Raw genomic sequence first — 15407 nt, 5'->3', positions numbered from 1 at the left:
TTCACCTCTCCTTTGATAAACTGTAGAGTTCATATTTAAGCCACATAACTTAATAATGTTCACCTTCTGTGCTCGTAAAACATATTGGTAGTTTATCACAATATTTACTATTAATAATAACATACATCCACACGCAAAGCACACGGCCTACATTAATGTAACATTGTATTTGCTACAGCAAAAATTGTCATAGTTACTTAAGAGAAACATTGACAATGCAGAGAATCGAATTCAAAGTGAGAATGATACCATCTACACAAAAGCTATTTGTCTATGACTGCTGCTCAAGAGCATTGGCATGAGTAAAATATGCTGCACCTTGGTTGATGAGTCTTCTATATTATTTTAAATGTTTTAAGTGGCCTACACTACCATTGCAGCGGTATTATTTGTGTCTTCAATGAATAACATTCGTTTGCTAGAAGGTAAAGCTAAATGTAGTCTTGAAGAAAGTAATTAATCATAAAGGTTTTTGGTAAAACAAATCAGCAGAAAATGTGTTTTAAAATCCTTATGATTGTATTATGGTCTGATGTCTCTTGAAGTAATGATGGTGGTCCATGTTACCAGCATCAAAGGTAAAAAAAGACAATTATATCAAAGCAAAAGAGCCCAACAGGAGAACAGCAGGGTACAGGTTCAAGGAAACAAGGGATTACTGGAATATCTTGAATAAAAAGCAATGTGCTAATGCTGTTACAACACAAAACAGTACTGTAGACATATGCAAACATAAATACTTCATAACTCAGAAATACTATTTCCACTCAAAAACATGTACCCATGATTTTCCAAAAATATTTAAATCTGCATAATGTATAAATAATGACAAATGTTATAATCATAACATACAACATATGTGTACACACTATACACACATAAAGAGAGACGGCAATAAAGTACATCAGTGTATTTTAGGTCCTTCAAGGTAATTCACATTACAATAATATCGATTAAAGCATTTCATAACTTTCTTTACAACGCTAAAGGCTGCTGCACTATTTATGATGTGTAATTATTAAGCAACCCAGGAATCTTTTAACACCAATTCTTTAAAATATATATATTGCTGATATCCCATTAGTGTAAAATATATTTCCAAGCCCCAAAGCACGACAAGAAAAACATTAAAAACTGTTTCCATCACTTTTTGGTAGTTCACTTTTAGGATAGTGCAGCTGTAACTATAACTAGTATGCCCTCTGCTGGTGAAGGAGTTAATTTAAAAAGAAAACGGATGTTGCCAAAATGTTTTCGCAGACATGCTCCATGAACACAAATATAGTTTCTTCTGAGGTATTTATAAAGAATTAGTAAATTACAAGTTAAAGCCCCCTCTTTTATTTTTTGGGATAAAATACACTTTGAGTGGACTGGTATAAACATACGTCTGGTTTAAAACCAGATTTTTGGATCTGTTGCATGTTGCTCGAAACAGTCAAAAATATATTTTCCACAAGGGATCATAGGTCATATGTTCATGAAGGGATATTCTTTAGTTATAATCTGTCAGGGACTGTATGGATGGTTCCCATATACGACCAAAGGTAGGTAGATAGCACTGACAGGATTAGTTTGGGGTTCTGTGTGTGTTCCGTCCTGCTGAGTGTCAGGTCCACAGGGAGGTCTGCAGAGCCCTCATGTCCCTCAGCAGCCTCAGGTTGCTCTGGCTCCTCTCTCCTGGTCTCACTGCAGCTGAGCGACCTCTGGTGGAAACTGTGGTCGTCCCTCTCACCTCGTTCCCTCTGTTCTGCCTGGAGTTACTTTCTTTTCTTAACTTTTTTATCTAGAGGAGAGACGAGAAAAGGTCAAATATATATATATACATCTTAGTGCAATTAGTTTGCTTGTGTGAACTGAATTTTCAGTTTCTGCTTTAAGACCTACCTGTGTTTTGTGTTTGTAGAGTTGACCGATCTGCTCTCCTTTCCTCTCCATTTTCAGCAGCAGCCTCTCCTGCTCCCGCTGGAGTTCTTTTCTTTCCTGTGTAGAAACACTCGCCTCCACCTGCTTCATCAACTCCTCCTGCTCTCTGCAGGAAAAACAAATGATAACATTGAATACTATGCTCATCACTTCCATTCCATTACATTTAGCTGATGCGGCATCTATTGCATGTCTGTCCGTCCTGGGAGAGGGATCCCTCCTCTGTTGCTCTCCCTGAGGTTTCTCCCATGTTCCCCTTTAAACTGTGGGTTTTCTCCGGAAGTTTTTCCTTGTACGATGTGAGGGTCTAAGGACAGAGGGTGTCGTATTGTCATACTGATATTCTGTACAAACTGTGAAGACCACTGAGACAAATGTAACATTTGTGATATTGGGCTATATAAATAAACATTGATTGATTGATGCTTTTATCCAAAGCGACTTACAATAAGTACATTCGACCAGGAAGATACAACCTTGAAGAAAACGGAATCATATAAGTACATCAGGTTTCATAGAGCTAAACATTTCAAGTGCTACTCAACTGGCTTTAGATAAGCCAGTCCTTTATTAGTATATAAGTGCTTTGTTAGTAATTCTATCGCTCGAAGTGGAGTCGAAAGAGATAAGTTTTCAGTCTCCCATGGAAGATGTGCAAGCTATCTGCTGTCCTAATGTCAATGGGGAGCTCATTCCACCATTTTGGAGCCAGGATAGCAAACCCACGTGTTTTTGCTGATGGGAACTTGGGTCCCCCTCGCAGTGCGGGTGCAGCGAGCCGTTTGGCTGATGCAGAGCGGAGTACACGCGCTGGGGTGTACAGTTTAACCATGTCCTGGATGTAGGAAGGGCCAGATCCATTCGCAGCATGGTACGCAAGTACCATTGTTTTGAAGTGGATTCTAGCAGTTACCGGAAGCCAGTGAAGGGAGCGGAGGAGCAGCGTGGTGTGGGAACATTTAGGAAGGTTGAAGACCAGACGAGCCGCTGCATTCTGGATGAGCTGCAGAGGTCAGGTGGCACATGCAGGTAGACCAGCCAGGAGGGAGTTGCAGTAGCCGCCTAGGCGTGAGATGACGAGAGCCTGGACCAGAACCTGCGTGGCTTTCTGGGTCAGCTGGGGACACATCCTCCTGATGTTGTAATGCGTGTATCTGCAGCAGCGGGTTGTAGCAGCGATGTTTGCAGTGAAGGACAGTTTGTTATCTAGGGTCACACCCAGATTCCTTGCAGTCTGAGTCGGGGAAACAACAGAGGTGCCGATGTTGATAGTCAGGTCAAGAGTGGGACAATCTTTTCCCGGAAGGAAAAGCAGTTCAGTCTTGTCAAGGTTGAGCTTGATTTGATGAGCAGACATCCACTGAGAGATGTCAGCTAGACAAGCAGAGATGCGTGCGACGACCTGGGTCTCTGAGCGGGGAAAGGACAGAATCAATTGGGTGTCATCAGCGTAGCAGTGGTATGAAAAACCATGCGGGCTAATGACTGATCTGAGCGAGTTTGTCACTTCCTTAGAACTCTCATCACGCCTGGCTCGCAGAGAACTCACAGCTCCATAGTTTATCTTTTGTTAACTGGACTTATAACTTCACATTCATATTTAATTTAATATGACATTCATTGCACACTTAATGTAAATAATATCCTACTTATATACTGTGTTAGCTGTAATTTGGCCCTTCAATATTGTTTTATTTGTCAATAGTTTACAGATTTGTATCTTCACGGTCAACTGGTCAAATATGTGCAATGCCTTGTTTTACATGCTGCTGGAATGAAACATTTCCCCAATTTGGGATCAATAAAGTATATTATCTTATATGTTCACTCACACGCTCATAAGTCGCAGCTCCTCGTGCAGTGCTTGAAGAAGCTCTGACAGCTCTTCACCACTGCCAGAGGAGGAAGAGGAGGAGCTGTCTGAATGCCTCCCACTCCCCGTCTCACAGCTTTTGGAGAGGACACGGCTGTTGCAGAGCTGAGGCTGGTGTCGCTTCAGGAGAGACAAAACGGACTGGACGTTAGCTCGGACCGAGTGGCTGCAGCCGGCCGACTGAAAGGAGATGGGAGGAAGAGAGCCAGTGTAAGGGGAGAGCAGCATTAAATAAATCAATTTGTAACCAACACTTTATCCACTAAACAGGCTAATGTGCCCAACCTACCGTTCCAGCAACAAAAGGAACATCCCTGAGGCTCAGTCTATAGTGTGGCTCTGTGAAAGACGACTGCTGTGGTGAAGATCTCTGGAAAGAGAAAATCAACATAAAAAAACATTCTCAGTGGACACAGTTCGAAAGCCTTGAACCTCCTCTATTTAGTTCTTTACCTTTGAATACGACTTTTTCTCTTTTGACTGACTGGAAGACAGGTGAGGTGACACCGACTGCAGCAGTATCCTGTTGGTCTCCAAACCTGTCTGTAGCTGAGGAACATACAAACAAAATAAAAGGGAAAGAAAATGTAAAAAAAAAATTCTAATAATGGCAGCTCAAGATAAATTACAAATGAAGACCTTGTTACCTGATTGGCCTTGTCCTGGACCAGCTTCCTCTGGTGCTCCTCCTCCTGGAGTTTCATTTCCAGCCTCCGAATTTTCCGCTGATGTAATCAAACACACGCAATAATCATTATTGTGGTAATCATAACAATACCAACAATTAAGATTATATTTTATTCATCACTGCCCCCTTTAGATTTAAGCATTTGTTTATCTTTTTAACATCATCCTGTCATACCCTGCAAATAGTGGGCCTAAATTCTTGAATAATGTATGCCTTTTGACAAAACCTTCAATAATCAATGCTTTGTTTTCATTTGTTTGCAGACCTGTAAACTTCAGGACCTGTTCCATCTACCTGTACATAGAAATGTTAACCAATGATATACTCTAGGAAACATTTAACTGTGTGCTTTTCCGTACCGAAGCATTGTTTTGGGTGCGTGTCAGCCTGAAATACTCCTGCTCCAGTCGCTCCAGCTTCTCTAACTGGGCATGCTCGGACTCTGTGCCACAATGTGGATCAGCTGACTTGGCTGTCTCGACGGGAACCTGAAAATGTAGAGAGAAATTCAGTACATAACACAATACACATAAGATGCTTTTACTCAAGAATACTGCATTTAAGGATGAGGGTTTTTATTGTGTTTGTGTAAACAATTTTTTTTTAAAGATTTATCTTATATCAAAGAATACAAGGAACTGTGTCAACCTGCTGTTTGAGCAGGCTGGTCCCGTCAGCCTTGGCGCTGCGCAGCATCTTCTTCATGTGATCCAGCTGTTGCTCCAGCTTCACACAGCGAGACTCTGCTGCAGCCAGGTGGATGATCAACGCTGTGGATAACATTCAGACGACATAAGAAATAAGGAATAAGAGGAAAAATAAACCAGTTTAAGCCTGGACCACATGGCCAAAAACTTCTATAACCATATAGGTAATTTCCTATCTCAGTAACAGATTATATCATAATATAGCCCATTTTCTGGAAATTCAATATAAATCAAATCATCATATAACTCAAGCATATTTCTGTATGCTCCTGTCTGAATAAAACACTGACCAAGTGAAAAGTTATGAGTATTGTCTCATTTAAATGAGAACTTTAGAGAAAAATAAAGAACACTTTTAAGTGTAACAAACACCAATTTAAACAAATATATATTTCCAGCTATACACTGTTTGTGTATAAGCATGGCAGTAACTCATATTAAAACAATAGTTTGAGTTTCCTACATTGGGGTATTTTCAAAATAAATCCTGCACTCTGCTGTTGGAAAACATTACACAGAATTTATTTTTAACCAAAATGTGGGTTCCAAGTGGGCTTTTTAACAATGAATTATTTCAACAATATATGATTTGATCACAATATGATTCTATTGAAAGATACACTAATTTAATTAACACACAGCAGCCTTCCGTTGTAATATGTTGTTGATATACCCACCTTGATTGCAGTTGGACTTGCCATTTCTCTCTCTATCTGTGTCTGTGTGATCCTTCAAGAGTTGCTGTGTGACTTTATCACTCTGCAGACGTGTGGACGATGCCTCTTTCCCCATAGTGTGCAGACTGAGCTTTGCAGCTCCTTTCTCCAACTCCAACCTCCTGATCTTCTCCTGGAGATTCCTCAGGCCAGATAGGATCTCTACACATGGAGATATAACAGGATATGATGCACATGGGGATATATTGAACATATTCAGAGCAGGAGTATAGTAGTTGTGGTGTAATCAGATATTATTTTAAAGTTTGGGTGCAAGAATAGCAGTGTAGGATCCATAGAGGGAGAGAATGAATAGATGTCGGTGCAACTGAGACATCCAAGTAGTGTGGCTTCATGTTACACATGCTGTAACCATGGAGCCCTGAAACACCGCAATACCTGAATGGAAACTTTGCACGCACGCACACACACACACACACACACACACACACACACACACACACACACACACACACACACACACACACACACACACACACACACACACACACACACACACACACACACACACACACACACACACACACACACACACACACACACACACACACACACACACACACACACACACACACACACACACACACACACACACACACACAAGTTACCTGTACAGTTGGTCTCTGGGAATGCCTTGCTGGGTGATGGTGGTCGACATGAAAGATGTGTGCGTGTTTGGGGTGTGTGATGCACAAGTGTGCTGATGAAGGGACGGTGGGCAGGATACTCTCTGTAGGATGGGAGTGACATGATGTCAGATACTACTCCGCTGGGTGCTGGAGGTGGACAGAGCTCCTGAAGGAAAAGAGGGGCTAAATGTTGACAAGCATCCACAATAGCTGGCAAATATTGTAGATTTCTGCAGTATATTTTCAATGAGGGATAGTTCTATATTGCAGTGAGAGTAGATCAATGACCAGCAAATAATAAATAAATAGACAATAGGGAAGTAAATATGAGCTCAAACTTGTATTGTCATGCTCCAGCTTCCACTAAAATTACAATATGATTTTGCCCTGCTCAAGTCAAATATATTGCACATTGACACTTCAGCACACTTTCTAGTTCTGCAACATCAGCTGGACTGAGTTGTAGCAACTGCTGCTAGGTTACTTTTATAGTCCATGATCCATCTAACTCACCATAAACGGTGGCTCACAGCTTTAACGCTTCATTATAAGAGTATTTTAAATTAGTGTTACGTGTAGTAACGATAAAGCTACCTTCTCCCGCGTAGCATCAGCACCGAGTGTTTTTGACAGCGTCTCCATCGAAATGCAGCCAATCCACTTCCTCTCGCTGTCGCTGATGCAAACCACGTAGTAAAATAGCTAGTTTAAATTATAGTTAAAGGCAAAACAAATGCATAACGATTAATAGCCTGCTAGCTAAACGCAGATTATATGGCTGCCAATGCTAATATGGGTTGTGAAAAGAAAACATCACTTGACAGGCAACACAATCCAGGGTTTCTGATGGGTGTGAATGATTTATATACCAGCTCGGTCCGTCAGGTGCTGAACAACCATTATTCTTGAGAGAAGGCGAGACCGGCGCGACCTGAGTAGTAAAACAAACGCTCTTATTTGCTTACCAGAAGTGTAGTTTTTCAACAGCGGAGATTCTGCATTTGAGAACGGCGATCATTTCAAATGAAACTACAATAACCATTAGGCATCTGTTGGAGGCGGGGACAGGGTTTGCACCAAGACTTGCCGGGATTTTCTGGTATGTTTACAGGCTCATGAGGAGGTGGGTTACAAAAAGTGTTTCTTACACGTTGTAGCAATAGCAAGGACAAATAATTATCTAACCAAATGTAAGTTAAGACCTATAAACACAAGCTAACATTGTAACATTCTCCCATTACATTGAGAGCTTGCACTCGTAAGTTCTCTAGGAAAAATGAAAGCTAACGTAAACTTGACTTACTATTTTGCTGTTAGCTACGATTTTACTATATGATAATTAGCTAGCTAGCTATCTCAGAGTATAACACAATCATGTCTGACTGTACACCTTATCGTAAAGTGAATAGTCGGTGAGCAAGATGTAAACATAACAAGTATGCGTATTCTGTATTACTTCTCAGGAAAAACTCATGGTTTGTTAATTATTCATTACTTACCTTATCACTGTGACATCAGTGGAATGTATATGATCTCCTTAAAAATCAACATATTATTTGCACAAATAATACTTGTGATATTTTTGTAGAGATTCTTCCTCCCTCACAGCATTCAAAACATCACTCAAAACCAGTCTATGCTCAAAACCCACCTGTTCAACACTGCATTCAACCACTGACCACCCCCTCCCCCCTATTTTCTGTTCTGTTTATTTCTTTTTGTATTTCTATGTTATCTATTTATTTTTATTTTATTTTGTTTTCTCTTGTCTTTTTGTTCTCCTCTTATTTCTCTGTCAAAGCGTCTTTGAGTTTCATGAAAAGCGCTATAATAAGTCCCATGTATTATTATTATTTTGTAGCATGTCTAAAATGTGTCTTAGAATATTTTTTATTTTGCATGTGTGTTTTCTGCAGAAGGAACCTTTTGCTGACCACCTTTCAACAGTGACATCTCATCACCCACATCACCATGTCCTCAGAGAGCACGTTGTGAGTTTGTTTAACTTTGCCTAAACAAATATATGGAGATTTTGCCGGTTTTTGAAAAGGTGTGCTGATGAACAAACAATCTATGAGCTGTGTGTTGTAATGGTTGTACGTGTGTATTTCTTTTTACTAGGGATGATGAGGATACTTTTAAGATCCTTATTGCTACAGATATTCACCTCGGTTACCTCGAGAAGGATGCTATCCGTGGCAATGACTCTTTTAACACACTGGAAGAAATCTTAAAATGTGCCAAGACAAATCAGGTACATACAAGAGTTGATAGATGTGTTTATGACTCAACATTACATCAGATTATGTATATTTCAGACGAATAGCCCTAAAAATGTCCACCTGTTTTCAAAGCACACTGCTTATTCCTACTCCTTTGTTTGCCTGCAGGTGGATTTCATCCTGCTGGGTGGTGATTTGTTCCATGAGAACAAGCCGTCACGACGATGCCTCCACACCTGCATCACGATGCTTAGACGATACTGCATGGGAGACAAACCCATAAACTTCAACATTCTCAGTGACCAGAAGGTCAACTTTAACACAACCCAGTCAGTACTGCTTCGTTTGAAAGATCATTTTATCAAAACCCTGTATTCTAGTTACATTAACGTTGTTATATGTGTGTTTAAGTTTTCCATGGGTTAACTATCAGGATGAAAACCTGAACATCTCTATTCCTGCGTTCAGCATTCACGGTAATCATGATGACCCAACTGGGGTGAGTTTTGTGTCCAGCATTAATAGTATACAATTATTTGACATAAGATGTGAATATTTGTGTGTATTTTTTGTTGTACCCATTTAAAGTTGTTTGTTTTATTTTCACTTTATTTCCCTCAAGGCTGAAGGCTTGTGTGCGTTGGATCTGATAAGTGCGTCTGGTCTTGTCAATCACTTTGGTCATTCCCATTCAGTGGAAAAGATAGAGATTAGTCCCATCCTCATGCAGAAAGGAATCACCAAGCTAGCCCTATTCGGTCTTGGTAAGTGTTTGTAATGTGTATCATGCTGGACTAGTAATATCTATACCTCATGTAGTCTATTTCTGTGTTCTTCAAACATTATTGAAATGATTCATGTTTTGGTCTTAATTATGTATAATTGTGTGTGTAGGCTCGATCCCAGATGAGCGCTTGTACAGGATGTTCGTTAACAAACAGGTAACCATGCTTCGCCCCAAAGAAGACCAAGATGAGTGGTTTAATCTCTTCACCATCCACCAGAACAGGTGTGTGTATGTGTATGTGGTTGGAAGGTTTAAATCAGAGCAAAAAGCTGTACATCTTAGAGTAACCACAGAAAAAGTCACAGTATTAAAGATGCATGTTATCCTCTGTACATATTGCTTACTTCAAATCTGTTACGTAGCACTTCGTGATAATGCAGGATTTGTGTGGTAAGAAAAAACTATTTTTAAGAAGGTAGAAATATTTAGGCTTTAATTCATTTTGTTTTCCTTTACTGTATTATCTCTCAAATACAATACCTGTTAGTGGTTTGAGTATCAAAACAGCATTATTTTCCTATATTACTCTACATCGTGTTTTTTCTTCTTCTGTGTCTTCTGTAGGAGTAAGCACGGTCCCACTAACTACATCCCTGAGCAGTTCCTGGATGACTTTATTGACTTGGTGGTGTGGGGCCACGAGCATGAGTGTTTGATTGCTCCAACCAGGAATGAACAGCAGCTCTTCTATGTGACACAGCCTGGCAGCTCTGTAGCCACCTCTCTGTCCCCTGGAGAGGCAGCCAAGAAGTACCCATGAATACACACAGAAACACACACAATGGATAGTATACTCTCAATGTGTATAAGAACAATGAAGTAACCATCACACTCTGTTTGTGTGGCTGTAGACACATAGGGCTGCTGAGGGTGAAGGGTCGTAAGATGAACATGCAAAAGATCCCCCTCAACACGGTGCGTCAGTTCTTCATCCAAGACGTGGTGCTGGCTGACTACCAAGACATCTTTACACCGGACACACCCCAGGTCACAAAGAAGGTGGAGGACTTGTGCTATGCAAAGGTAACACTAAAAGTCACCAACAAATGTACAGAACCAGCTCTTACTCTAATTTCCCCTCATGTGTCATCTCATAATATTCTTTCTGTCATTTGGTAGGTCACAGAGATGTTGGAACAAGCCGAAAGAGAGAGGCTTGGTTGTCCGCTCACACCAGAGAAACCTCTTATTCGCCTGAGGGTAAGATGGACACTCTTTCAAAGTGTACACACACATTCCTATTGCAGTACACACAAATGCTTCATCTTCACTGCCTTCCTCAGGTGGACTACAGCGGAGGCTTTGAGGCGTTCAACACTTCTCGCTTCAGTCAGAAGTTTGTGGACCGTGTTGCCAACCCAAAAGACGTCATCCACTTTCTCAGGCGCCGTGAACAGAAGGAGGATAACAAAGGTCAGACACACACACACAGCTGTGGATCTACAGTATACACCAGCGGCTCCCAACCTGTGGGCATTGCAAGTGGGCCGCCAAATAATTTGCAAAACATTATGATTTGTGTGGAAACATTTTTTTTTAACCTTCTTTCCTTTCTCTTTCTTGATCCTCCGTAGCAACGGTCATTGCAGTCCTTAACAGCAGTCTGTACTACTGGATTAACAACGTGTCACATGTTCTGAATTGACCAATCAGAACTTTATTTAGCTTCCGTATTGTTTATGGTTAAATGTAGGCCACAAACATTTTTAGATTCTTAAGTGGGCCCTGAGTTGAAAACGGTTGGGAACCGCTGGTATACTGAATTCATAGATGCAGAGTTTCGTAAATGTAACATGTTTTAATATTTGTGCTTTTCAGATGAGGTCAATGTGGATTACGGCAAACTGTTAAAAACCACAGCAGTTGAGGGTCTGAGGGTGGAGGATCTGGTGAAACAGTACTTTGAGGCAACCGAACAGGTACTGCCACACATGGATTTACATTCACACACTTACAGGGTGCCATAACACTTTCATTTTCATCTACTTTCTCTCAGTATTCTTTAAAAAAAAAGTGTGCTTTTCTTCTCAGAACGTGCAGCTGTCCCTCCTGACCGAGCACGGCATGGGGAAGGCAATTCAGGAGTTTGTGGACAAAGATGAGAAAGACGCCATTGAGGAGCTGATCACCTACCAGTTAGAGAAGACACAGCGCCACCTCCAAGCCAGAGGAGTAACCACGGAGCAGGACATAGACCTGGAGGTGAGGGGGGGGGGGCTTGCATAAGAATTAGGGAAGGCTGAGGTGATGGTGTACGTCATTATAAGAGTGCTTGTTTTTTACATTTTCAGATCCAACGATTCAGAGACTCCAAAAAGAACACCACAGAGGAAGAGAATGAAATCAAAGAAGTAAATAAATATTTCACATAAGCCTGAAGTGTTGTGCTGACTGGTTGTGTGTAATTGTATGTGCTTTATCTCTCAGGCTATCAACAGAGCTAAAGCTCACCGTTTGGAGCGTGGGGAGATGCCTGTAGATATGTCTGTTGATCTTGCTTTGGAATCTGATGAAGACGCGGCCTCATTAGCTCCCCCAACGCGAGGCAAAGGGCGAGGAGCGAGGGGGTGGGGGAGCCGGGGAAGGGGCAGAGGTGAGTTGATGTGTTATCTGTCACAACCAAAGGCCCAGATAGATTCACAGTAGTAAATAGATGTTGTTCAAAATGTTTCATCAAGATTTTAGGCTCCAGACTGCCTACCAGACTCTATGTTTAAGGTCAATGGAGAAATATGCCTAATAACCAATGCTAATGCTCACAGTAGGTCATTGGAAAGAAAATAATAGAAACCAGTTCATTAGAATGTTCATTTATGATGGATAGACTCAGCTGACATTGGAGGATACATGAGATATTGGCTAGTTTGTTGGTTAACTAATACATCATCTAATAATCTAATAATAAGAATAGCATTTTTACAATGTTAAATTCAGCACAGACTATAATGAGTATCTATGAATTCGTAACGTTTGATAAAATAATCTAAGAATATGTGCTGGCGAGTGGCGACTCACTTAAATGAACAACATAAGAACTGTTCAGTCACACCTTAAACTCCAGCAGAGGGAAGACAAGATGATTCAGACCATGTAACACACTTTCTCTAGTGAACCTGGGTGTTCAAATTAGGGAAAAGTCCTCATTTAAAGATTGTTTTGGCAGGTCAGTTGCACACGAGATGTTGGTGTCTTCGGATTATCAACAACCAATTAAAACAATGCTCTTTAAATAGTATAGTATAGTAATAGTATACCACTTAAATGAGACGGTAAAACAAATTACATTTAGCCAAAGCGACTTACAATTAGTAACTAAGTAACTAAGGGCTAAGCGCCTTACTCAAGGGCACACTAGTGGTGGTGTTCCTGGCGGGATTTGAACTCACAACCTTCCGATCGTCAGCCCACCTCACTATCCATTAGACCACCACTATCCCAAACAGATTCGAATCATAACACTAATGATAAAGTGCAGTACATCAGGAATCCTTGTCCATAAGTCTCTATCCGTCCATCTAGGTGCAGCTGCCTCCGAACCAAAGCCAGCTGGTCGGGGCCGTGCCCAGAAATCTTCAGCAGCAACCCAAAGCAGGAGTATCATGCAAGGTAGGGGAGTGTGAGATGTGTGTGTGAGTGTGATGATCTATAGAAACACAAGTTAATATTCTGTAAACAACACTGATATGCCAAAACTAGGCATCACAGGAATCTTCTATACTTTTGGTAAAAAAAACTATAAATCAGTTTTCTTCTGTAACCCATTCCTCATCTTTCAATTCCTTCCTGGACTTCAACATGTCTCTCTTCTTCTTATTTTTCAGCATTTCAATCTCCATCCCAAAGATCATCTCGACCTGGAGCCAACAAATCCTATGCAGATGAAGTAAATTAATCCCTAGTTACACACTCATATACAGTATGTCAACTGCATCATCCTCCAACTTTACTTCTCATTTCTATCCTTCTCTAGATGACCATCGAGGACTCAGATGAGGATATTCTTGTAATGAAAACAACCCGCCCTCCTCCGAGGTATCTACAACGTGCCAGTGGAATACATTAAGAAACCTGTACAGACACATAGCTGTTTATACTGCATTCACCTTCTCTATCGTTAACTTCATATTTAAAATGTGTGATGTGTTTTTGACTCGCATATTTTACCATGGCTTCTTCTCTTGCTCACCACAGACCAGCATCATCGTCTTCATCTTTCACCAAGTTGAGCTCTCAGAGCCAGTCAACTAAAGGAGTTGCATTTGACGACAGTGATGATGAAGAGGTAAGAAGAGATCAGAGAAGATTATGTAGCCTGAGTGCTGGGGTGCATTTTATAATGATGAAGAATGAATTTTGTGATACATGCTTAGCAAAAGCCATGTTGTATTTACGCACTGAAAATGTACTTAATTTGATCTGATTATCTTATTTTGGCAAATGTTTTAATCATTTTTCTTCTCCATTTCTTTTTTTTATACAGGATGACCCATTCAAAGGCCCCAGTCGTTCACGGAGATAACCATGAATGCATCTTATATGTACACTTGTTAATCTCTACATGCTAATTATCAAGTGAGCTGCTACAGAGTTGTTCTGAAGGACTTTAAAGTTCATGTTTCAATGTTCTCAGCACTCATTCTTTCTAACGTTGACAATTAATAATTGAATTAAACAGCTACTGCAAAGATAAAACTATCCAATCAATCTGCTTTGGTGAAAGAGCTAGGCTAAATGCTATAGGGGGAAATGTGTTGATGGCTTTCAGACCAGACTTGCTATGCGTATTCTGCACTTGGGTTTTCCCATTAGGCCTTTGTAGTACTCTGATATTCAAGAAATTATAAATGTTTTTTCATACATAATCACCTTGTCCTCCTTTTTTATTCATTATGTTGTGTGTCTTTTTAATCATAGAAAAAACGTTCTAAAATAATTTATCATGCTATACAATTTGGTTATGTGAGCGTTCAGGCTAGTTGGACCATGTGGAAACTGGTCCAACACGAAAAATAATGTATTTTCTCCACAAGGGGGCGTTTTAACAAAGTCAAGGCACAAGGTGATATTCATACAAAATATCAAGTTAATTGTGTGATAAAGCAATCTTTCGGAATGCCAGGTTGAAGGAGAAAGTCTTTATTATATGTACAACCTATTTACAGATATAAAAAATAATCAACAAAAAGTACCGTATATACATTCAAATATTATTATCCACTGTGGCAACCACCAAACCTTACAAGAAAAGCTATTCCTATCCTACAGTAAAAAAAAACGATTGCTTTTAAAATTCTGTGCCAATTTATACTTTTTTTTGTGCATGTCTCGGACAAGAAAGGATAAATATTTCAAAAATAAAAAGGTAGATGCATTGTTTTGCTTTGCAACAACTCGATTATGGATTTAAAACATAGAAATAAAATTATTTTTCCTGAATGCACACATTTACATACTTATCTCTATTGCTCGCTCTAATGAATTTACACTAATATCCTTTTGCTGTAAAGGCATACATCTCAGTGGCCACCACCTAAATCTGGCCATGGTGTGAGTTTTCTTAATGCATGCTGGATATCTTGATTGCACTTTGAAACTTGGTGTGGCAGCAGCATGAATACGTAACAGTGTGGTTAGAGTTAGTCTTTAGAGCATTATTAGTAAATTAAATGGGCATACATAGTCAAGTAATTCTCAATTAAAGTGCTCATGTAAAACAATCTGTAAGAAGAATGCAAGCACATGTCAATGCTGTAAAAAGGTGCGTTAAGGGACAGCCATCAGATCAACTGAATAAGCACCATAAACGTGATCACTTATATTGGTGACATAACTTGACAC

General features: G+C 40.2%; 2 protein-coding genes across 5 annotated transcripts; one reads left to right on the top strand and one right to left on the bottom strand.

Moving 5' to 3' along the window:
- Positions 1 to 33: 33 nt before the first annotated feature.
- cep57 (centrosomal protein 57) lies at positions 34 to 7383 on the bottom strand. The gene is made up of 11 exons (XM_034096769.2): positions 7155 to 7383; positions 6540 to 6726; positions 5872 to 6072; positions 5136 to 5257; positions 4847 to 4975; positions 4447 to 4524; positions 4253 to 4348; positions 4089 to 4169; positions 3759 to 3979; positions 1888 to 2032; positions 34 to 1786 (listed from the first exon to the last, which is right to left on the bottom strand). The coding sequence occupies exons 1-11, from the start codon at positions 7200 to 7202 to the stop codon at positions 1610 to 1612; spliced, it is 1485 nt and encodes a 494-aa protein (XP_033952660.1). The 5' UTR covers positions 7203 to 7383; the 3' UTR covers positions 34 to 1609.
- Positions 7384 to 7604: 221 nt separating this feature from the next.
- On the top strand, positions 7605 to 14431 carry mre11a (MRE11 homolog A, double strand break repair nuclease). 4 transcript variants are annotated; one of them, XM_034097439.1, is made up of 20 exons: positions 7605 to 7683; positions 8477 to 8551; positions 8682 to 8814; positions 8951 to 9111; positions 9194 to 9281; positions 9405 to 9546; positions 9677 to 9791; positions 10134 to 10319; positions 10421 to 10592; positions 10689 to 10769; positions 10853 to 10982; positions 11388 to 11488; positions 11601 to 11771; positions 11861 to 11920; positions 11997 to 12162; positions 13089 to 13175; positions 13391 to 13452; positions 13540 to 13601; positions 13761 to 13851; positions 14050 to 14431. In XM_034097439.1, exons 2-20 carry the CDS (start codon positions 8532 to 8534, stop codon positions 14086 to 14088), a joined length of 2067 nt encoding a protein of 688 aa, XP_033953330.1. In that variant the 5' UTR covers positions 7605 to 7683; positions 8477 to 8531; the 3' UTR covers positions 14089 to 14431. The 4 variants fall into 4 exon arrangements, with proteins under 4 accessions (XP_033953330.1, XP_033953332.1, XP_033953331.1 ...); XM_034097441.2 differs by having other exon boundaries at positions 7638 to 7659; XM_034097440.1 differs by having other exon boundaries at positions 7638 to 7683; positions 8480 to 8551.
- Positions 14432 to 15407: the final 976 nt, after the last annotated feature.

The sequence above is a fragment of the Pseudochaenichthys georgianus genome, chromosome 13 (assembly GCF_902827115.2).
Source record: "Pseudochaenichthys georgianus chromosome 13, fPseGeo1.2, whole genome shotgun sequence".
Classification (NCBI taxonomy): domain Eukaryota; kingdom Metazoa; phylum Chordata; class Actinopteri; order Perciformes; family Channichthyidae; genus Pseudochaenichthys; species Pseudochaenichthys georgianus.
Note: the sequence above shows the minus strand (reverse complement) of the source record. Positions and strands in the feature narration are given on the sequence as shown.